Raw genomic sequence first — 24115 nt, 5'->3', positions numbered from 1 at the left:
GTTCAAGTGCAGTCTTAGCAAAGGCAGGAACATTTTCAATATATTAAAGTTGGTCGGACTAAGAGTTTCGTAAATTAATAATCCGGCTGTCAACCCACATACCATGGCATGACATCCAAGTTCAAATGAAGAGGTAGTCTTACATTTCCAAGTGTAAATCTAGTTATGCATTCCCAAACTAATAATACATTCAGATGTCATACAAAATTAGTACATATGGTGCTAGAAGTCCTTAAATTATAAATGGAAATTTTTAAAATCTCGTGGTTGTCTTTCTTATAGTCTACTAGCTAGCATCGCCTAGTGTCTGTTTAATGTAATGTTAATGCGTATTAAGAAGACAGAATAAAAAGTGATATGTTGAAGAGGTGATAGTAGTATGCCATGGGCGTAGCCAAGGATAGGCCTAAGGTTTTGGATTTAACTCTCTCCCTTAAAAAAAGAAAATATAACCACCACGGAAACATTTTTCACACAGATCTATTTTCCTACCCATAGCTAGGCAGCTGGCTCCAGTGATAAAGTAAATCTTTGAGATTTCAACAGCCAGAGAAAAAAATTAAGCAAACTGCAGTCTTATCTTATTTTAAATAGCACAGTCATCTAATTCTAAAAGTCGAACAGATATATTCTATTTCTTTTGAGGTTGAAAAAAGGTGGGCTGGGTTATTTGATGAGCTAAAAAAAAAATAAATCAATGATTTTATTTAGCTCAAAATTTAAATCAATAATACTTCATAAAACTAAATCCACATTAAACAAGAGTACTAACGCCTTTTAGATATGAGAACCCAAGTGTCCAATTTACAAGTCTAACTAAGGAGGAATGTAAATGTTGACACTATCAGACAGTTTGTTTACTAAGCTGTTGACGGATTACTTATTCTAATGTATTCGTATTTATGTCTGCACAGTTTGGTAGGTTATATATAGCTAGACTACTTTGCTAGAATTTTGCATCTGTTCTCAATATTGGCTAATATGCATGACTAAATGCATGACGCGTAGGACGTAATCATCTTCTTTTTTGAAGTAACGTCTGTATTATATAAGATAAGAATGATTGTACAGTATACTACACATATTATCCTATTTTAAATGATTGCATCTATTCTCACTGTGAATGATTGTACAGATTTTATCATATCATTTTAAATGATTGGGAAACTGTTCTAACTGTAAATGATGGTGAAACTACACTCAATATGAATGACTGTTCCTTTACCTATCCCTTAGTCTGTTGGACCGTTGGGGCACCATGCAAGATTTGTCGACCGTCTTTCTCCATTCCTCTCTGTCTTTTGCTTTAGTTGGAACCTCTTTCAATGGCAGGCCCTTCCATTCTTTTATGCAGTCCTCCCATCGCTTTCTCTGCCTCTTCCCATTATTAAACTTTAGATATGATAAAATAAAAAAAATAATTTAAAATTAAAAAAAAAATTTTTGGATTAACTCAGGTATCGAACCCGTTACACCGGTATATGCTAGAATTTACGCATTTTTGTTTTATTCGGCCAGCGAGAAAGGTTATACTCTTGTGATTATTTATTGGTAGGTTCATTATATGGTCATCTAGATCTAACACTAGTACTAGACCTAAATACTGATTTAGAACTCTTAAGATCTAGTCTAGATCTACTTATAATCTATATGTGATGTATATCAGATTTACGTAAAAATATAAGCGAGGCTTAGACCTATAAACTTTAATCAAATTGAAGCAATTTTAAATTTACTGTTATCGCCAAGGCCTAATTACGGTAATACGGCTGACTTCGCTATGTTGGCTCTAGACCTAGATATAGTCTTCAGACATATTTGCATTTATTTATTTTCTAATTTGAAAAATTAAAGCGTTTAAACTAGAGTTTTCCCCGTGTGGCCAACGAGCTAGTAATTCTTTTCTCAGCGATATACACCAACTTCGAATTTTATGGAAAAATTGTTAGAGCCGTTGTTGTTTTTTTTTTAATCCGCATCCAGGTTCCATAAAGTTATGATTTGAATAGAGGTATTGTTAAAACTTAGAAATTAAAATTAAATATAAAATGTAAATAAATGTTTATATTATTTAACCCAAAATGTTTACATAATGCATTCACCTGATGAGGATTTTTTATAAAATTCATGATAATTGGAAACTAGACTACGTAATTAAAGGGCGATAAATTTTGCGCGGGGAAAGGGAAGAAGGGAGGTAAATTACGCAGCAACATTTCTTAGTGGTCCAAAAAAAGGAAAAGCCTTTGTTATTTTTGCGTCCGTCCGTCTGTCAAGTTTCATTCTCAGAAACTGAATAAATAAACTGTAACCCGGCACACGTCTTTTTTTCTATGAAGTGATGTTAGTGATTGTGGTTGTTGATTGTTTGTGATGTTAGTGATTGTGGTTGTTGATTGTTTGTGATGTTAGTGATTGTGGTTGTTGATTGTTTGTGATGTTAGTGATTGTGGTTGTTGATTGTTTGTGATGTTAGTGATTGTGGTTGTTGATTGTTTGTGATGTTAGTGATTGTGGTTGTTGATTGTTTGTGATGTTAGTGATAGTGGTTGTTGATTGTTTGTGATGTTAGTGATAGTGGTTGTTGATTGTTTGTGATGTTAGTGATTGTGGTTGTTGATTGTTTGTGATGTTAGGGATAGTGGTTGTTGATTGTTTGTGATGTTAGGGATAGTGGTTGTTGATTGTTTGTGATGTTAGGGATAGTGGTTGTTGATTGTTTGTGATGTTAGTGATTGTGGTTGTTGATTGTTTGTGATGTTAGTGATAGTGGTTATTGATTGTTTGTGATGTTAGTGATAGTGGTTGTTGATTGTTTGTGATGTTAGTGATAGTGGTTGTTGATTGTTTGTGATGTTAGTGATAGTGGTTGTTGATTGTTTGTGATGTTAGTGATTGTGGTTGTTGATTGTTTGTGATGTTAGTGATAGTGGTTGTTGATTGTTTGTGATGTTAGTGATAGTGGTTGTTGATTGTTTGTGATGTTAGTGATAGTGGTTGTTGATTGTTTGTGATGCTAGTGATAGTGGTTGTTGATTGTTTGTGATGTTAGTGATAGTGGTTGTTGATTGTTTGTGATGTTAGTGATAGTGGTTGTTGATTGTTTGTGATGTTAGTGATAGTGGTTGTTGATTGTTTGTGATGTTAGTGATAGTGGTTGTTGATTATTTGTGATGTTAGTGATAGTGGTTGTTGATTGTTTGTGATGTTAGTGATAGTGGTTGTTGATTGTTTGTGATGTTAGTGATAGTGGTTGTTGATTGTTTGTGATGTTAGTGATTGTGGTTGTTGATAGTATGTATATCATAGATTCTGATATTCTTGCTGAAAAGATTGAAACCTGACTTTTTAGCAACATTGGTTACCAAACAGTTATTCCGTGGTTGGGGCTTTCAGGGCCACACCTGAGTTTGTGAAAACAAAATCGATTTGTAATTTTGTTTTCCGATAAATTTACAGCCGAATAGAAAACGACCTGAAAACCTCCAATGTTTAACTTTGTTTAAACTTCAGACTTCCTGTGATAGTAAGTGTACGTGTTTTGAGTGGCTGGTAGTGCTGTGTGTGTGTGCCTGTGTAGGAAATGACCAGTGGACCTTGAGTGTATACATGGTTGAGTGAACAGCAGTGTGTCAGGACTGTGTGTAAAAGGAGGTCTGTTTAGAGAACAAGTGGCTGGAGTAAAGAGCATAAATAGAGACGAATAAAATCATTGTGTTTATTGAAGCTCGTGTTGTTTAAGTGTGTCTATTACACTCCCCCCCCCCCCAAAAAAAATGGATGAAAAAATCCTTAAATTCCAAAGGCTTTTGTGTCCAAGTTTTGCTCATTCACTTTTAGCATACACATTTTATAACGTAACATTCGAATCACTTTTGTTGTGATACATTTCTAGATCTTTAACGTTTTCTACAAGACCGCTTGTAAGATGTAAAGAAATAATTGCAGACTAAAATCTGTTTCCCAGTTTAAGACAATCTTCCCTTCCCTATGAGATTCCTATTGATTAACACTTTTTTTACACATTACATTTTACTTAGATCCTCCTGCGCCGTTCGGCGCATATTAGTCAAGCTGTCTCCACAAAGATCTGTCACTGGCAATGTCTGAAGCCTGTTCCCACCTGGTGTCCGCTGCTCTGAGGTCCTCCATGAGAATGTGGCGTCACGTTATACGGAGACGCCCCTGTTTGCGCTTTCCTCGTATTGGCCTTCATGTCATCGCAACTCTTGGTATGCGTAGTTAATTTTGTCAGAGAACATGTACCGCCAACACTTCATGCGACGTTCTGTCACAACCTCACTAAGTGGTCGACTCCCAGTTCGGCATAGGATTTCCTTGTTTGAGACTACATTTACATAATAATAATAATAAGGCTTATCTTCGAGTCCGAAGATCAGTGAGGAATGCAGTATTTTCCGTGGCTGCGCAGTCCCAGCTGTGACCTACATATTTTGCTACATCCAGGGTAAGCATAATCATTGTCCGCAGGTGGTCGATTTAGATTTTCTTTTCATCGTCTGCGTTTGTCCTCGGCAGCAGATTTTCTCAAATGTATCCCGCGGCCTTCGTGAGTGATCCCCAGCTATCTCGTTCTGAGGGCGCATGCAACCAGGTGCTCTCTTTACATACAATATGTATATGTATATTGAAGGTATATACTCTACATCTGTGGTGTAGCTAGGGAGGGGGGGATGGGAGAATTTGAAAATCTCCCAGGGGCCCCACTTGAGGGGGGGGGGGCCCAAATGAGTGTTCCATTTTTATTTTTTTTTGCATTTCATATTAAATATTACGCAAAATATTACATCAAATTCTGTGAAAACATGTGTGTCAGCACTAAGAGCATCAAGATATACCCCAACAATAAACCATGGGTCACTGCAAAAATAAAACGGGAAATAATCAAAAAGAAAAGAGCATTTATGAGTGGCGATGGACAGACAAGGAAAATTGCTCAACGAAATCTCAACGTCGTTCTTGAGGAAGGGAGGAGAAACTACCGCACCAAGCTGGAAGACTCAATTAATACAAGTGACAGACAGGCGTGGGGCATCATGAACAAAATGGCAGGAGCACAAGTCAAAATTAAAAATAATCTTGCTACAAGAGACGAAAAAACATTGGCCAACGAGTTAAATGATTTCTATTGTCGCTTCGACACGAAAGATTTTAATTATCTAAGACTCAAAGCCCTTGAGGATGTCAATGTTAACAACTGCTTAGAATTAGCGATTACTAAAGAGCAAGTTTGTAACATTTTCAAAAACGTCAACCCAATGAAAGCTGGTGGGCCTGATGGAATAAAAGGGCGAATCTTAAAAGAATGTGCTGAACAACTAGCTGAACCTTTCCAAGATATTTTTTCTACTTCATTACTAAACCATGAGATACCACCTGTGTGGAAGTCATCTATAATTGTACCTGTGCCAAAGGTTTCCAAACCGAAGGAAATGAATGACTATAGACCTGTTTCACTTACTTCCATTGTGTCTAAATGTTTAGAAAAATTGGTTAAAATGTTTCTTCTTAATGATCTTTGTAATAAGTTAGACCCTTTACAATTTGCTTACCAAAAGGGTAAAGGTGTAGACGATGCCATCCTAAATATGTTAAACTGTGTCTACAAACATCTGGACTTACCGAACACTTATGTAAGATTGTTCTTTATTGATTTCTCATCAGCTTTTAACACTATACAACTTCATTTACTCATTGAAAAGCTGAAAGCGTTGCAGATTAGTCCATACATAATACTATGGGCTAATGAATTTTTGACCCAGTGAGCTCAGAGGGTTAGGGTAAACAATGTTATGTCTAATGAACGCATAGTTAACACAGGGGCGCCCCAGGGGGGCTGTGACATCGCCATTGTGGTTCATTTTGTACACCAATGATTTTCAATCCGATAGTTCTTGTTGCTCCTTCACAAAATTCGCTGATGATGCGGCTCTTCTTGCCCTGCTCTCAGAGAGCTCAGACGTAAATGAGTATTTCAAAGAATTAGAACACATTGAAGAATACTGTAAAGATATTTTTTTTATTATTAAATGTAAAAAAAAACCAAAGAAATGATAATCGATTTTCGCAGGGACAAGAAGGAAAATGATATTGTTTCTGTAGCTGGAGAGACTATTGAAATTGTGCAAACCTTTAAATACCTTGGTACTATCCTAGACAATAAACTAAATTTGACTGCAAATACTGATTATATCAGCAAAAAAGGGCAGCAAAGATTACGACTACTAAGAAAACTGTCCTCGTTTAATGTTAGCGAAAAGGCCTTGGCTATGTTTTATCACGCTCACATCTGCAATATTTTCAGTTTCAATATCACTGCCTGGTATGGCAATATGAGCATTAAAAATAGGAATAAACTTAATAGAATCCTCAATGCTGCTGGCAAAATCATTGGCAAAAAACAAACCCCATTTGGGCAGTTGTTTGAGACAAACATCTATAAAAAAGCTAACAAGATTCTCGAAATAAAGAATCACCCTTTGTGTCAGGATTTTGTGATTTTACCATTACAAAAGAGATACAAGACACCGATAGTAAAGACAAACAGACACAAACACTCTTTTGTTCCCCTGGCAATCAAATCATTAAATAAGAACAATCTGGTATAAACTTTGTCACATGTAAATTATGAGTGAGTCTGATGTGAATGTACACTTTGGTTTCTTATAGTTATAATGTTTTTTGTTTAGTGTAATGCACAAATTGTAAGACAAATTTCCTTACGGATAATAAAGATTATTATTATTATAATTATTATTATTAAAATGCAGAGGCCACCAAAAAGGTCAAGCCTCCCGAGCCCTCAAATTCCTAGCTATGCCACTGCTCTACATATCCCACTATTGCAAACATCTTGCACTTATCCTAGCACATCTTGCGCACCACATGGACGACTTTACACTCCATGTTCACGTGTGCATGATTTTCATCGATATTTTTTTTTTTTTTTGGTTATTGTTTCCGACAGGATCTGAACTAGTGCTGACATCCGGAAGTAGCCGCGCCATAATGGCAGCCCAATATTTGTAGAGTTCTAGTTTCTCGTAATGTTTGTCCAGACCAACCTAAGGATGTAGAGGGGAAGAAAGACACGCATTAAACCCAGACTTTTTAATTACGTTTGGCTTTAAAAGTAGAGTAGCATTTAGGTTAATCCACTAAAAATCCTCAACTTCGCCATCTGTTCAATTTATTTATTTAAAGAATATGAATCTAAATTTAGATCAAAATTGATGTTAGACAAGATCTATTCTGTTATTTAGCATGGCCGAATTTCGCCTGGCCATGTCCCGATTAACGCTAATTAATCCCTCTTCTTGTTAGGGCAATCAGATGCTACATCTAAAGACGCTACCTCTACACGTCTTCTACCTAACTCCATCACTGCTACCTAACTCCATCACTGCTACCAATAACTGTTAAGTCTAGATAGTAACTAACTAGCCAGCCTGCAAAACTCCCATGGCCAGGTCCATTTAACACAAAAAAATTTAGCTGTGAATAAAGACACGAAACGTCTTTCTTTTAAGATTATAAGAAATGTGGCATTGTGATAATTTGTACGGTTAACATAAACTTCAAGGCGGCAGAGGAGAACAAACTAACAGAGTGATATCGCACACCCAGTGTCATGCGCGACAACACAACAGCGTCGCCCGCGGCATAAACCGCTGCGACAGAACGCGCGTCTCGCCTTGTGAGCGACATCGTCTTTTAGGGCCAGTGTTCCAGCTTTGACTGTCAGTTATGCCTACGCAGAAGAACTTTAACTTTACTCCAAGAAATTTAACTAAGCAGGCCATCAGGAGGTCTCTGAAGACGAAACTTACACTGATTGGAGCAGAGAACAAGATTCTAGTGGACACGATCAATGGCTATGTACAGAAGGTGAGTACACAATTTGAGTTCAGTTTCCTTGGAGGTGAGTCTCTGTGTGTGTGTGTTCTATCTATCCAGGGTGGCCCTAACAATAGCTGGGCCCTAAGCAAAACGGACTGGGCGGGTCCAGTCTGGGTAGGGATAGGCCTAAGTATAATATCAAAATTATGACTTTGTATTAGAAACTACATTTGTCTTTGCAATACATTTTTACTTAAGGAAAGTTGAAAATGCTTTTTTTATCGCACTTAGGATTGGCACATCAAAATGACAGTTTTATCTATTTTTCATGTGATTTTTATGAGTTTTCAAGAGATTTTAATAATTTCATGAGATTTACAGGACCTTTTTTATATTTTGCAGTTTCAGGAGATTTCCAGGAGGAACTGGAAAATAATGAGGTTGCGGAAACCCTGTTTTTATATATAAGTTACAATGGTTTAATTTAATATGTTACACCTAGAATTATTGCGGGCCTATGAAAATGCGGGGCCTACTTCGGCCGCTTAGGTTGCAGTGGCCTAAGTCCGGCCCTGTATATATCTTTGGTCTCTTTTAGAAATGACATTGTTATGCTGGTGACGCGATATCCAAAAGTATGCTGGACTTCTTTGAGCAAGACGTCATGAGATGGCTGCACTATTTCAAAACGGGCCAAGGTGACAATAGTCACGCATGCCACTGCAGGGCCGGCCTTATGCATAGGCAAACTAGGCTGCCGCCAACAGCCTCCGATTGATGGGGGCCTCACATTGAACTATACAAAAAATTTGAGAAAAAACAGCGTAGCTTGCAAAGCTCTATTGCTCTCTGTCTGCTAGACTAGCTCTAAGTTTTTACCCCGTGTCAAGGTTTAACGAAAGCTTAGATTTTCATGTTAGACTACCAATGTTAGAAGAACTTTTGGTGAAAATGTCGATATCTAATTTTGAGTCTGGTGCATCAAAAGGAGATACAAGTTCAAGCGATGCAGAGGAGAATCAACATATCGGCTTCCATTGGAAACATCTGAGCTGTTGGTAATCTTTAATCAGCAATAAAGGCAGCCATCTAAAAATTCAATCTAGACAATTTAGGTTTCGGTCATTTTGCGAAGCTTGAATTTGATTTTTTTTCCTCCGTTGAGACTTATAAATAAATTTTATCTACCAATGATTCTGAAAAGACAGTTGTAAGAAAAGAAATGTCGTTGCTATTATTGGCCCATGAAACGTTTCTTCGTGTGACTGTAACGAAGATGGCGGTGGAAATGACGTCATCCCCAAAGCACCAGTTAATGTTTAGATGTAGTGCAATTTTTTAAACCGCTTAACTGAGAGAGTAATTTGACTGTTTAAATAACTATAGGCCTAATTATACACTCATATATATATATATATATATATAATAAGGGCTAGTCTTCGAGTCCGAAGATTAGGGAGGAATGCAGTATTTCCTGTGGCTGCGCAGCCCCAGCTGTGACCTACATATTTTGCCACATCCAGGGCAAGCATAACCATTGTTGCCACATCCAGGGCAAGCATAACCATTGTTGCCACATCCAGGGCAAGCATAACCATTGTTGGGCAAGCATAACCATTGTTGCCACATCCAGGGCAAGCATAACCATTGTTGCCACATCCAGGGCAAGCATAACCATTGTCCGCAGGTGGTCGATCTAGATTTTCTTTTCACCGTCTGCGTTTGTCCTCGGCAACGGATTTTCTTTTGGTCTCAAATGTGTATCCCGCGGCCTTCGTGAGTGACCTCCAGCTGTCTCGTTCTGAGGCCGCATGCAACCAGGTGCTGTCTTCTATGTCAGCCAAGGAAATTTGTCGCCTAAGCAGGTCTTTGAAGCGTTTCCGTGGGGCGCCTCTGTTACCTCGACCACATGAAAAGTGATAGTTATTTTTTTTTTTTACATGCTCGACAAGGGACACTATCGTGTATGAAAAAGTGTGGGTCTTATTGTGCGATTTCCTCCCTTCGTACTATAACGTTACAGGCAATATTCTTTGTCCACACCAGGTCAAGTGCCGCCCGGGTACGCTGTTCTGCCTCACCGTGGCACCCGGGTGGAAACGGTTGCTTGAGGGGGCAACTAGGCTAAATGAATGGCGAAACATAATTCCCGTGGGGATGCCCACGGGTAGACGAGAGTCCACCTTTTGCACGGGCGGATTTGCAAAAAAAGTCTCCACAACCTGTCACACATCCATGCGCTGTTCCTCAAAGGGACCGTTACATTAAATGGCGAGTCCCCCTCGGTTAGCTTGGTATAATGAAGGAAAATGGCGGAGGCTCCCGGTGTCCTCAGCCTTCGGCCATGTGCAGCCAAGCACGCGTCGGGGCCAAAGGCATTGGAAACAGCAATGCTTTACATAGGCATTGACTCGAGTCTCTCTCAAACAGAACTGTGTTCACACAGGGTTTTTTTTTTTTTTACTGTTTGGCGTCCAAACAGGTTTTTTTTCAAACTTTGAGCTCGAAGAGCCTTCGGCTCAGCTCATATGACTATCAAACGGTCAAGTGCGTAGTAGTGAAAGGGTAGGGAGACTAAGACGACAAATGTAAACAGTCATAGACCCATCAGTGTTTTGAAGACACGATTCTTACTTTCTAAGTACAGAATAGTGTGGCTCCTTGTCTCGATTGACAAAGTAGGGGTTTAGAGGAATCGTCTTTGACTAAACAGGCCGATCCGGTTTAGCGATGAGTTACGATACGAGAGCTACGAATAGAGAGAGAGTTACTCCCGTTGAGCTTTCTGTCTACGAGTAAAATAGAAACTGCGATTGAAAAAAAAAATATATGTTAGAGATCAATTCAAAAGATGTGCCAAAGAAATGGAACAGAAAGATCAAACAGGTGACGGAGCCAAATAGATATAAAGAATTTGGTAACGAGACTATTAGTGGTGATTGAATCGAGTTGGAGTCTGTGAATAGCTGTACAGGTCTTCCATGAAAGACGCCTTACCATTCCGTGTGGGACGTATCTCTAGTGTGAGTTTAAGTTTGTACATCTGATGGGACACAAGGTCAATGAGTGGATGCACTGGGATTGAAATACAATTCTGTGGCTCTAATATGCTTGCTTTTTCCTCACTAGCAAATTTTATCTATGCGAGATGTTTTTACCCAAACTTATACTTTTTGGGGTGTGGGGGGGGGGGGGGGGGGCGCGGTGGCTGAGTGGTTAAGCGTTTGGCTTCCTAACATGGGGTCCTGGGTTCGAATCTAGGTGAAGACTGAGAGTTTGAATTTCAGGATTTTTAGGGCGCCCCTGAGTCTACGGTTGGTCTTTGTGCTGGCCACATGACACCCTGCTCTTTAACCGTGGACCAAGAAACAGATGACCATAATCACCTTAACATTATCTGCCCCATAGATCGCAATGCCTGAAAGGGAAACTTTACATTTTTACTCTACTTTGTATTTCCTTTAGTAAACTGACTAAGCTGTCTGTGTTACTTTATAAGAGAATTACTGTGTAAGTCTATGGTATAAGAAACAAAAACATTTGACATGTTCCCAGGCAGAGGCAGTGTGCTCTAAACTGGAAGCCAGTGCTGAGATCACACCAATACAGTTTGCTAACGCTATGGCCAAACTGGAGACAGTGTACTCGGCCTGTGTCAAACTGATCCTAATGACTGCAGAGCTATTTGGTAAACCATCTTTAATTTTTATGTTTTTTGTTTGGTTTTTTTTTTTTTTTTTTTTTGTTTGTTTTATTTATTTTACGATACCTCTTATTAGCTTGCAAACTTTTTATGGGTGGAACCCAAAACGTGCCCTAAAAATCCCGATATTTAAAATTCCAGTTTTCATCGGGATTTGAACCCAGTAATCAAGGTTTGGAAGACAAGCGTTAACCACTCAGCTACCGCGCCCTCCTTATTACTATTATCTATTTAAAATAATTCAGAATAGTAATTGAGGTTACACTTACAAACCTTGCAATCTATGTCGCAGATGACATAACGATGTGTTCTCTTTGTACGGCGGAATAACGAGGGTGTCTTGTGGCCAGCACAATATCTAACTGCCTATTATTTGCTCAACTAAAAGACTGATAGCCAACAGAGTTAGGCGGACTAGCGAATAGAGTTAGGCGGACTACCCAATAGAGTTAGGCGGACTACCCAATAGAGTTAGGCGGACTACGCAATAGAGTTAGGCGGACTAGCCAATAGAGTTAGGCGGACTACGCAATAGAGTTAGGCGGACTAGCCAATAGAGTTAGGCGGACTACCCAATAGAGTTAGGCGGACTACGCAATAGAGTTAGGCGGACTACCCAATAGAGTTTGGCGGACTACCCAATAGAGTTTGGCGGACCACCCAATAGAGTTTGGCGGACTACCCAATAGAGTTAGACGGACTACCCAATAGAGTTAGGCGGAGTTAGAGGTCAAATCAGAAGCGTAGCTAGGATGGGGGGAGGGAGAGGGGTAATTTGAAAATCCCCCCGGGCCCCCAAATTGAGGTGGGCCCCAATTTTTTTTTCATTTAATATTAAATATTGCACAAAATGCAGGGGGCCCCCCATAGAGGTCAAATCCCCCGGGCCCCCCAAATGATGTCGAATTCCTAGCTACGCCACTGACTCAAACACAAGAGCTTGACCCCTTTAACCATCATCCTACAAACACGTGATTGTTACACTTTATTTCAACATATAATAACAACAATGTTTTTTTCTCACATCCTCCATTGGTGAGCTCAGAAGAAGAGGAAATGCCTGAAGCCCGATCTGTGAGTGAGACTACAACTAAAGAGTCGGCCTCCTCCTCTTCTACCTCCGCCACCACTGAAGCATCTGGTAAATGCCATGTACATGTTCTAACAAGCGAAATATTTTTTAAATCCTATTTTTTTTAAATACCTAAGGGGAAAAAAACAAACTCCGCACTGGCAACATTGCAGCTATTTCCCTTTTTCGGTATCAAACTAAATAATTAATTATCAATCATTCATTGACTATTTGGTTATTATTTTTTTTAATTGATTCATGTTTTGTTATGTAGATATGGCGGTTGTTTAAAGTTCCAACTTAATCCGAGACTGTTTGTGTGAGAAATAACGTGTGCAATTTTTTAAGGGAGCTAAACCCTTCCTATTTAACAATGTCTGTGAATACTGAAGGATTCATTTCCGATGTTGGTACCTGCTGAATAGGAATGGACGTCACTTCGAGACTGCTGCTTGGGACAAACAGGACACAGGGCTAATGTATAATTGTGCAAAGTTACAGCTTGAACCGAGATTGGGTGTGGGAGAAATAATATTCTGCAATTTTTAAAAGACAGAGTTGTTAATATAAGCTTCGCAATTATGTTTTTTTTTAATTAAGAAGGCCAGAAAAGATTGTTTATTAAGTTATTCACTGTGTTTTTTTTTTCATTTGATTCCAACAAGGGAAATTAATCCTTAAGTATTCACAGATATGGTTAAATAGATATGGCTTTTGTCCCCTAAAATAATTTCTCCCACACTCATTTTCGGATTAATTACTTATTAAACCTAAAAGAAAAACAAGAATCAATTTTTAAAAATAAAAAAAAAATTAGTCAATTAATTAAAAGGTAATTCATTATTTTTTTTTATATCGAAAAAGAAAAATAATTCGACATTCTTAAATAATAAAGAGGTAAGTGTGGAGTTCTTCCCCTTATTTATTTTTGTTTTAAAATTGTGTTCTATTAAAAATAACAAAATAACAACGAAGAAAATGACAACGCCTTTCTATATGTATGTTAGATAATTAGATGTAGGTCTGTCTGTTAACTAACCAACGACATCTTATATCTATCTCTTACATTTTGTCGCTACGACTCAGAAAAATTGGAGCCAATTACTATGAAGCCTCTTTCCATTGATGAAGAGTCCAACAGACGCCTCAAAAGGTTGGAGTTGCGGTTTCACGACTTTGTCGCCAGAAAAGAGTCGGCAGAGAAACTTGCCAGCAGAGAGCGGCCCCCGTCACCCGAGCTAGATTTTTCGCCGTCTCTTATTGATACTGTAAACAAGAAAGTCGCTGAATTGGTAAACTGAATTTTGATTAATTATTGGAAAAAAAAATGTTCACCTTCACCTATCCATTAGTCTGTTGGAGCTTTGGGGCACCATGCGGCATTCGTCAACCGTCTTTCTCCATTCCTCTCTATTTATTGGCATTGGATAGAACCTCTTACAGTGGCAGGCCCGTCCATTTTTTTATATTGTCTTCCCATCGCTTTCTCTGTCTGCCTCTTCTTCTTTTTCCTGTTACTGTTCCCTGAAGGAAGGCCCCGAAGACATTGTAATATGGCCGTATAGAGTTTTAGTTTGCGTTGTTTTTTTGTTTTTTTAAACAATAGTTAGCAGGTCATCGTGGGGAAGTCTCTAATCTCTTCGTTTGTGATGCGGTCTCTAAATGTTAGAAAATAAAATAAAAGCTGATTCAATTACGTTTACTGTAGGCCCTGTGTACGTTAGCCTACGAACCCACGCATCAAATACGACACTGAAAAATAAGACCCAAACATTATTGAATTCTTTGATGAGGCAACCCCGGGAGGAAATGAGAAAAGCGAAGACCTTAGAGACTGAGACACCTCCATTGTGTGTGTGTGCCACTACCGCCGCGCCATCCTCAAATAGCATATCACATCCAAGAATGATTCTAAAGTTATAATAATCTAAATGGTTATAATAATCTAAATAGTTATAATAATCTAAACGGTTATAATAATCTAAATGGTTATAATAATCTAAATGGTTATAATAATCTAAAAGGTTATAATAATCTAAATGTTTATAATAATCTAAATGGTTATAATAATCTAAATGGTTATAATAATCTAAATGGTTATAATAATCTAAATGGTTATAATAATCTAAATGGTTATAATAATCTAAACGGTTATAATAATCTAAACGGTTATATTAAACGGTTATAATAATCTAAATGGTTATAATAATCTAAATGGTTATAATAATCTAAATGAACATTTATATTCCATATGCCAGCGCCAAAAGGATCGAGAGAGACCGGAACCAAAGTTTTCGACCATCTTGGATGCTTTTAGAAAGAAAGCCGCAGAATTGGTAATTTGAATTTGAATATTCGAAATACAATATTGATTTTCTGAAATGTTATATAAATAAATGTAAGTTGATCGATGACGTCACATGTGTGGCCTATGTTGTCGTAACTAACGATTATATTAGAACAATCCAAAGACATATTTCTTATTCCTTACGCCATGACAAAGTTGTGCCAGTGTATCTTCTTCCCCAGTACCGTTAGATCAGGGGTTCTCAACCTGTGGATCGCGACCCCCTTGCGGGTCGATTGACCGATTTGGAAGGGGTCGCCTAAGACCATCGAAAATATGGATTGTTATTGTCTATTCTTCTATTGCTGTGGTGGGGGGGAGGGGGGAGATCGCGGCAGTGTTGGGGATTGTAAAAAGGGGTCGCCGAGCATAAAAGGTTGAGAACCGCTGCGTTACAGAAATAATTCGTAGTAATTACTGAGGATAAGTCTCCCATTAACATACACGACTTGAATGTAACATAGATACGCTTTTTTAAATCTTCTTTTTTTGGAAGGAGTGTCTATACTTTACAAGATACTTACTTAGATCCTCACGCGCCGTTTGGCGCATTGGGCGGCAAGCTGTCTCCACAAAGATCTGTGCGCTGGCTATGTCTTAGGCCTCTTCTCACCCGATGTCCTCCGCTCTGAGGTTCTCCATGAGAGTGTGGCGCCAAATTAGATGAGGACGTCCTGTTTGCTTTGTCCTTGTGTTGGCCTCCATGGCATTGCAATTTTTTGGTATGCGTAACTCATTCTGTCGGAGGACATGTCCCGCAACCTCATGTGTCTTATTTTTCTTTAATGTGAAGACATTTTCAGCACAGGGTCATGGTCTAAATAATGATGATATACCAAATAACATATGAAACTTAGCAGAAAATGATATTTAAAAAAAAACTAACCACAAACAATTAGAACACAGGTCTCAAGGAAAATATCACAGTATGAAATAGAGTACTGTTATAACACGTGAGATATAACATATAACATAACAAAAAGCATTATCAATAATTAACACTTACAAATGTTAACATAGCAAAAACAATAACTTATAGCAAAAAAAAACACATAACCAATAACACTTCACCGAAAAAAAAAATATAAACAACACAAAAAGAAAAACAAATAACAAATACATCGTATAGAGAATGATAAAATAACACAGCAAATTAGTAAAAATGTTAGTCAAAATCCTGTGTTGTGTAATCCTGTGTTGTGTATTACTGTGTTGTGTAATCCTGTGTTGTGTAATCCTGTGTTGTGTATTTCTGTGTTGTGTATTTCTGTGTTGTATAATCCTGTGTTGTGTAATCCTGTGTTGTGTATTCCTGTGTTGTGTATTTCTGTGTTGTGTAATCCTGTGTTGTGTATTCCTGTGTTGTGTAATCCTGTGTTGTGTATTCCTGTGTTGTGTAATCCTGTGTTGTGTATTCCTGTGTTGTGTAATCCTGTGTTGTGTATTCCTGTGTTGTGTATTACTGTGTTGTGTAATCCTGTGTTGTGTATTCCTGTGTTGTGTATTCCTGTGCTTCCTCAAAGTCAACTTTTTTTTTAAGGAAACGAAGGATGTAAGCCCGCCAAAAGAGTTGATCAGTCGTCCAGATGTCAGCGGTGAACTGGATAATTTTATTGGTAACTATTTTTACGCATATTTCTGTTAAAAGTCAAATGAAATTAATGAGGACAACACGAATAAAGAAAAAAACGCCTTTATTTGTGTACCTACACTGTTACAGTTGAGTGTACCTTGGAGGTTAAAGTCTTCAACACATAATATAATTCAACATAACATAGGATAAGATACACTAGACAGACAGACGGAAAGACAAACAGATAGATAGATACATAGATATAATTTAACATAACATAGGATAAGATATACTAGACAGACAGACGGAAAGACAAACAGATAGATAGATACTGTGATAGATACATAGATATAATTTAACATAATATAACATAGGATAAGATACACTAGACAGACAGACGGAAAGACAAACAGATAGATAGATACATAGATATAATTTAACATAACATAGGATAAGATACACTAGACAGACAGACGGAAAGACAAACAGATAGATAGATACATAGATATAATTTAACATAACATAGAATAAGATACACTAGACAGACAGACGGAAAGACAAACAGATAGATAGATACATAGATATAATTTAACATAACATAGGATAAGATACACTAGACAGACAGACGGAAAGACAAACAGATAGATAGATACATAGATATAATTTAACATAACATAGGATAAGATACACTAGACAGACAGACGGAAAGACAAACAGATAGATAGATACATAGATATAATTTAACATAACATAGGATAAGATATACTAGACAGACAGATGGAAAGACAAACAGATAGATAGATACTGTGATAGATACATAGATATAATTTAACATAATATAACATAGGATAAGATATAGTAGACAGACAGAAAAACAGTTGGATAGCTACTCTGATAGATTATGGATATGATAGACAGACAGACAAACAGAGAAACAGATAGATAGATAGATAGATAGATAGATAGATAGATAGATAGATAGATAGATAGATAGATGGATAGATAGATAGATAGATAGATAGATAGATAGATAGATAGATAGATAGATAGATAGATAGATAGAGATAATAAAATAAAACAAATATTTTTCTGATCTTTATCTGCTCTTAACTGCACTTTTTTGCTATTCCTCTATTCAACTCGTAACTTCGTGGAAACTTTTGACTTGGAAAAAACCTTCTGGTTGAGAAAACCCGTCTGCGTGTACGTGGATCTCGAATATGGCTCTAACGATTTTCCTAGAAATTTGACATTCGGTGTATCTCGTTAGGAAAAGCATTTGGACACACTGGCAAAACTTTAGTTTTCACCTTTATAATTGTTCAAAGTAAAAAAAAATAATTATAAAGTGGGTAATAAATGAGGTAGGCCTATAAATGAGTTTAAAAAGGGGGTATAAAGGAGATAAGGAGGTATAAATGAGGTAATAAAGGAGGTAATAAAATAATTATAAAGGAGGTATTACCTTTTTTTCAAACGTACTTTTAAATGATTTCTTTTGTTTGTTTTTCTAGTAATATCAGGAATTCTAAATACATAAATAAATGGACGCTTTTATTGAACCCAATAATGTAATGCAGCAATAATGCGTAGCTGTACACAAAAAAATATCCTTCTATTCTTAGAGTTCCAAAGGTTTCTTCATGGATTGGACAAGATGGATGACACCAGTAGATTAAGACAAGTCTTACCAAAGAAAGTATCCTACCAGATGACTGCAGAAAGATGCAGAAAGGAGCAACAGGTTCAGACATCTCAGGAAAATTCATGGTCGAAATTCTCTCCTGGAGTTCCCGAAAATGAGATGTCCTCTGACCAGGACTTGCAGTGCAGCATCATTAGGAAGCTGGAACATCTAGAGATGGCGATCTCGAGGATGTCACGGTGTGTCCCTGAAGGATTCGCAGAAGAGAGCAGACAGACGGTGCAGCGTGAAGAAAGCGGATGCAAAACGGAGAGACATAGTAAACATAAAAGCATGGGCTCTCCTTCGGTTGTTTGCGCGGAGCAGAAAGTTTTAAGCAACGCCGAAACGCAGGAAGCTGGCACCTCATCGTCTTCTGCATCATTCGGCCAATTGTCTAGAAATATCGTTTTAGAACATTGCGAATGCTGTAAAAACGCGTACGCAGCCAGGGGCGGCCACGCCGACGACTCCGCTGAGTGCAGAATTCTTCAATTCAGCGGGGATAAAACATTTGCCGGACTAAAAGCGTTGCCCTTAAAACAGCATTGCCCTCTCTGCCCATGTCTGCATTCCTCTCCGCTGCAGCCACCTGACCCGTCAGGTGGGTATCACCAAGCAAGCCATCCTCACTCCAACGTGACGCTAAACAGAAAACTAGGCGCGCCCGTTAAAGACACGCCTTGGCAAAAGAATCAACAACCTATATTGGATTCTGTGACTCATGGAACACATGCTTCTCTGAATACAACAGCTGCTTATCCAGATACAAAAAAAGCTTATCCAGATACTAAGAATGCTCACGAAGAACTTTTAAGTGATAAGGATCGTATCGACATGATTGGCAAAATCGTGGAAATGGTTAGCGCACAGTTGTTACCGATGTTAAAAGAAAGGACGTCTTCAATTTCCAGTAGCCCTAAATTCCAACCGGAAGGAAATTCGGTTTTAAATGCCCCAACCTCACCACTGCGCATGCTCAAACGACCTCACTCTGCACCTAGTGTCAAATGGTCCGACGAGCGTCGGTACATGGCTTCTTTCTACGGAACCCACGGATGTGACAATAACACGCATTCGTCTTTGTGTCCCAAAGCAGAAACCACTCCAATAGTGGTCACTCAAGCACCGTCACCAGCCAATGAAGGAAGCCTCACCCAGACCTCAAAGTTGACGCATTCCGCGGCGTCGCAGATATTTCTCACTGCTGTCAATAGTCAGGACAGCCAACAAATGCAGAGCAGTCAAAGCACACAGACTTACTACAGCCTGGAGCAGCAGATGCAGGAACTCCGAACATCATTGAAGGACATTCAGAGCATGCAGACAATGCATCATTCGAATGACAATCACGCAGCCGACGAGCCATACGTAGCTGATAAGCAGCCATACGTAGCTGATAAGCAGCCATATGTAGCTGATAAGCAGCCATACCTAGCTAATGAGCAGCCATACAGAGATGAGACACAGAGTAATAAAATCGAAAAAGGAAAACCCAGCACTAGTAGCCCGGGTATGTCCAATAACAACCCAGAATCCTCACAGTTTGAAGGTCTTAGGCCTGACTGTCTAAAGCTAAGGGAAGAAACTTATCCGGCTGAAAATCCATTGACGATAGAGATACACGATTACCAACGCATGGTTTCAAAGAATAATCTTTACCCAGGGAAGAGTTACCAAGTTGAAAAAGAGAAAGAGAGTATGAGGCAGCATGCTAAATCTCAAATGCAGAGGCTCAGACTCATGCGCGGTTACAGGTCGCATTCCGCGCCAAAAGTACAGATGAAACGGTCGCAAGCAAGCAACACTCCTTGGGCATTTAAGTGTAAGTGTCAGATGAACACCACAGAGACCAACGGGGCAGAGATGGTTGAGGAGGAGAACGCAAACTTCAATGAAGAAACCGGAGACTTCGATGATGGATTCTTATCCGACAGACGCGTTCACTTCCATTGCCGCATGCCACCCGTTAGCCTGCCTGGCCCAGACGGCACGGAAGTGGACTCGTCAAGTTCCAGCACGCTTTGCAAGAAACCCACCAGAAGCCTACCTTTTAAAAGGCCTGGCCTTAGATTGGTGGAAGTCGGGAGAAATGATACGCCTATACCATCGAGGCTGTCACGTCAACTTCCTGAGGCATGGAACGATGGCGTACACAAATCAATAGCAGACATATCGTACGGGGGTGAGAAACGTAGGCCTACAAACTACGGAGGCCTCGTCAAGGCTGAAGACATGGAAGTTAATCAAAGTCAAGATGGTTACCTAAACCCTAAGGTATGTCTCAATGCTTACCATAGACACGAGTTAGTCAATGTTAGATATTTACCATATACACTTGCTAGTAAGGATTACTACATACGCTTTATTAGTTAATGCTTACTCTCTTTAAGTTTCACATACGACATCATGACACGAGATGAAGCGTAATATTTAATGTAAAAGCAAATTTCGGACACTCATTTTTGGACCGCCATTCAAGTTGGGGCCAGAGGAAATGTTCAAATTTGGACCCCACCACCCCACCCTAGCTACGCCACTGGTATAGATGTCTCATTTCAAAAAAAAAAAAAATAATGAAATAAATGCGAGAACAAAATTATCTCCCTCTCTTTTTCTTTTCCTCTAAGTTTTTCAAGTTCATTCTTCTCACAAGTATTCCAACTTCAAAATTTCAACACAAAACACATCTCTCACTCATTCCAGAAATGTAACATGAAGGATTGAAATATGAAACAGTGTTGACATTAAAAAAAAACAACCAAATCATATGCTTTAGTTTTATACACATCACCGTTGAGTTGCTGCAGACATTTGCTGAAAAGTTGCCAAGTTTTTCTCTCTTTTTTTAATAAAAAAAAAATCTTTTCTTTGTTTGCTCTGCTAAAATTGTGTTAGTTGTTTTAAACTCGTTAGGACAAACTGGCCACAAGTGAAGATGCAGAAGTGGCCAGATATAACACGCGTGACGCTACCAACAATATATCACTGATGGAAGAACGAGATGGGCTGAAAAAATGTCGCCCCAGTGAGTTTCATATTTTTGCACATTAAATTATTTTTATTTGTTGTACCTCTTACAATTATAAGATAATAAGGGGAAATAATAAAATAATATGGCTTTTCAGTCACGACAAACGCGCTGAAGAGTAGAAAATAATGAAAGTGTTACTTGTGTAAAAGTGCGTTCTAATGTACTGATGGTTCGGCATGAAATGACTTTGAAAGAGCAAGATCTGAAGCCTACATTAAAATTCTGGGTTAAAATCTTTGGACTATGTGTTGGTTTTTACAGTTTCTATGCTGAGTAAATGGCGATCTGCGAAGCCTTAAAAGTCTTTGACTTTCAACTCGGCGAGGGACATGTGAGGGCAACACAGATTGTTGTGGTCACTGACTCAGAACCTGTACTACAGGCTTTACAAACTCATGGACCATAACTCCCAAATATTGACACTGTCATAATGGTTTCACGCGATATAAACCAACGCTTTAGTACCTCGGTAATAATACAGCGGGTACTAAATTAGATAGATGTGACTGGCAATAGGCCTACCATTGCAGACCCCTAAATTCTGACAAGTCACGGGTTTTCCTGGTTAGTTCAGGTAACCCATTCCATGCTCTAATAGCTCTAGGAAAGAAGGAGCTTTTGTAGTTTCCTACAAAATATAAATATGTTGCATCTTTAACCTTCTTTCTAAAAGCTACACATATTTTATGTATCTCTAACCTTCTTTCCAGAATCCACAAAGACCATCTGTATCTCCAATTTGCCGCTAGACTTGCAGGAGATACGACTCCTCTACCTCTTAAAGCCTCATGGTCACGTGACCAAAATATATTTCATCAAGCATAGGACAACGGGAGAGTTTCAGGTAGAGGCCTAACCTTTTTTAAATAAAGTAGAAACTACAGCTTTGATCTCAAATAAAGTGTATTCACTTCTTATAACTTAAAGTGTTGTCCAGATATGTACAAACTAAGATTTTCATTTAGAATTTTCTTCTCTAACAGTTTAAAAAAACAAACATTTATCAGTACACCATGGATCTATTCATGGTTTTCTTTTCATGGTCTTGATGTATCTTGGAACAGAATAAGAATTTATGACTGGTGAGATTCCCCATTATATATATATATATATATTGTCCATTTTATGTCTCGAGAAATGATAATTTCCCTTTGCAAATTCTTGTCTGGCTTGATACACAGTTCACAGGTTGAGGCATCTGTAATCTACAGGCGCTGTTGCACTTTTCAGGAGGCCCCCGAGTCCACCCAACTCTAATGGTTACCTGACTTAAGTTGGTTGTTGTGCTTGCTACATGACACCCTCGTTAACAGTTGGCTCTTGAAACCGGTGACCTTTCCGCCACTATAGATCTTTATTGAAGAGTGTGAAAGTCTAGATAAAGTAGCCCTCAAAATATTTGTCTGAAAAGGGGGGTGGTAGTCAATTAATTGGTTTGAAACGTTAAAAAAAAAAAGAAATACGCTTTAGCCAAAAAGCACAGGCGGAGGGGAACATTTTTGGCCTTCATTTTCCCATCCATCACAGGGTTCAGATAACATAACTGGTCTCATAGTTTCTACCGTTCTACCATCACATATGGACCTAAGTCTTCATTATCTCTTTATTTCTATTCAACACAGGGAATAGCCTATATTAAATTTTCCAGAGAAGAAGACGCCGCTGCCGCAGCTAAAGCTATTCACAAGACAGATATAGATGGACACATAGTCCACGCAAAAATGCACAATGTTCAAGGAAAATAAACATTTCAGTAACTAAATTTATAGTTCAATTTTGGTGTCTTTGTCTTTTTACATGTAAAGGTATATAGGCCTATATATATATGCGTGTATGTGTGTATGCGCGCGCGCATATATAAATGAGATTTTCATTTCGCAAGGCAAGATGGCGCTTAAGCTGGTCTTCAAATTATTTCCGTGGGACACCTCAGTTATACGGCCACCTTTCAGCTCACCAAAAACAGATTGCCTGAGGCATACGTTCGTCCCCCATACGGGATACGTGCCCAGCCCGGCGTGACTGACAGACCATAAGAAGTCCCTCTATTTTGTCCATAACGGCGTTCGCAAGGACATCGCTGTCTGTAGTGTGGTCCGTATGTCCATGATGGAGCGCAAACATCTTTTGTGAAAGCTAGTTCACAATGAACATGATAACCATATATACATATATATATATATGATATATATATATAAACATATGTACATATAACGTTTTAAGTGTATGTTTATTGTACCAGATTTTTTTCTCCCCCCCCCCCCCTTATCCCACACACATATAGAAATTCAACGGGAATAAAACTAAAGTCTATATCAGTCTTGAAATTCAGCTTACAAATAGTTTAACTCTTTCTCTCCTAACTGACGATACCAACGTTGACTCCCCCCAGAATGTGGTAAATAATTACAGAGAGAAAGAGTTAACCCATCAAAACAAATCTTCCTTTGTATTTGCTCCTACTAGCCTGACAATGATTTTCAGGGGTGTAGCTAGGAATTCGCCATTATTTGGGGGCCGGGGGCTTGACCTTTCAGTGGCCCCTACATTTTGCGTGATATGTAATATTTAAAGCAAAAAACACTCATTTGGCGGCCACCCTGAAAACCTCAAAAGGGGGCCCGGGAGGTTTTCAAATTCTCCCCCCTCCTCCCCCCACCCTAGCTACGCCACTGATGTTTTTTATTTGCTTTTTTTAGTCAACAATGGTAGACACTTGGACCAGCTGCCTTTGCCAAAAAGTCGTCACTAGAGATGATGAAGTACTTCACTATGTCCCTAAACCTTGGGTTACAATTTCTAATATTTTTTGTTGGCATTTAAGTAAACAGAGTGTCTGTAT

At 38.6% G+C, this 24115-nt stretch overlaps 1 protein-coding gene across 3 annotated transcripts; it reads left to right on the top strand.

Annotated features, from left to right (window-relative positions):
• The first annotated feature begins 6989 nt into the window (after positions 1 to 6989).
• LOC106075700 (uncharacterized) lies at positions 6990 to 23041 on the top strand. Of its 3 annotated transcripts, XM_056016258.1 has the most exons (10): positions 6990 to 7908; positions 11416 to 11548; positions 12609 to 12704; positions 13722 to 13927; positions 14894 to 14971; positions 16523 to 16598; positions 18181 to 20516; positions 21156 to 21267; positions 21984 to 22117; positions 22896 to 23041. In XM_056016258.1, the coding sequence occupies exons 1-10, from the start codon at positions 7768 to 7770 to the stop codon at positions 23016 to 23018; spliced, it is 3435 nt and encodes a 1144-aa protein (XP_055872233.1). In that variant the 5' UTR covers positions 6990 to 7767; the 3' UTR covers positions 23019 to 23041. The 3 variants fall into 3 exon arrangements, 2 of the variants coding, with proteins under 2 accessions (XP_055872233.1, XP_055872234.1); XR_008775722.1 differs by lacking the exon at positions 21156 to 21267; XM_056016259.1 differs by lacking the exon at positions 12609 to 12704.
• Positions 23042 to 24115: the final 1074 nt, after the last annotated feature.

This window comes from Biomphalaria glabrata, chromosome 17, assembly GCF_947242115.1.
Source record: "Biomphalaria glabrata chromosome 17, xgBioGlab47.1, whole genome shotgun sequence".
NCBI lineage: Eukaryota > Metazoa > Mollusca > Gastropoda > Planorbidae > Biomphalaria > Biomphalaria glabrata.
Note: the sequence above shows the minus strand (reverse complement) of the source record. Positions and strands in the feature narration are given on the sequence as shown.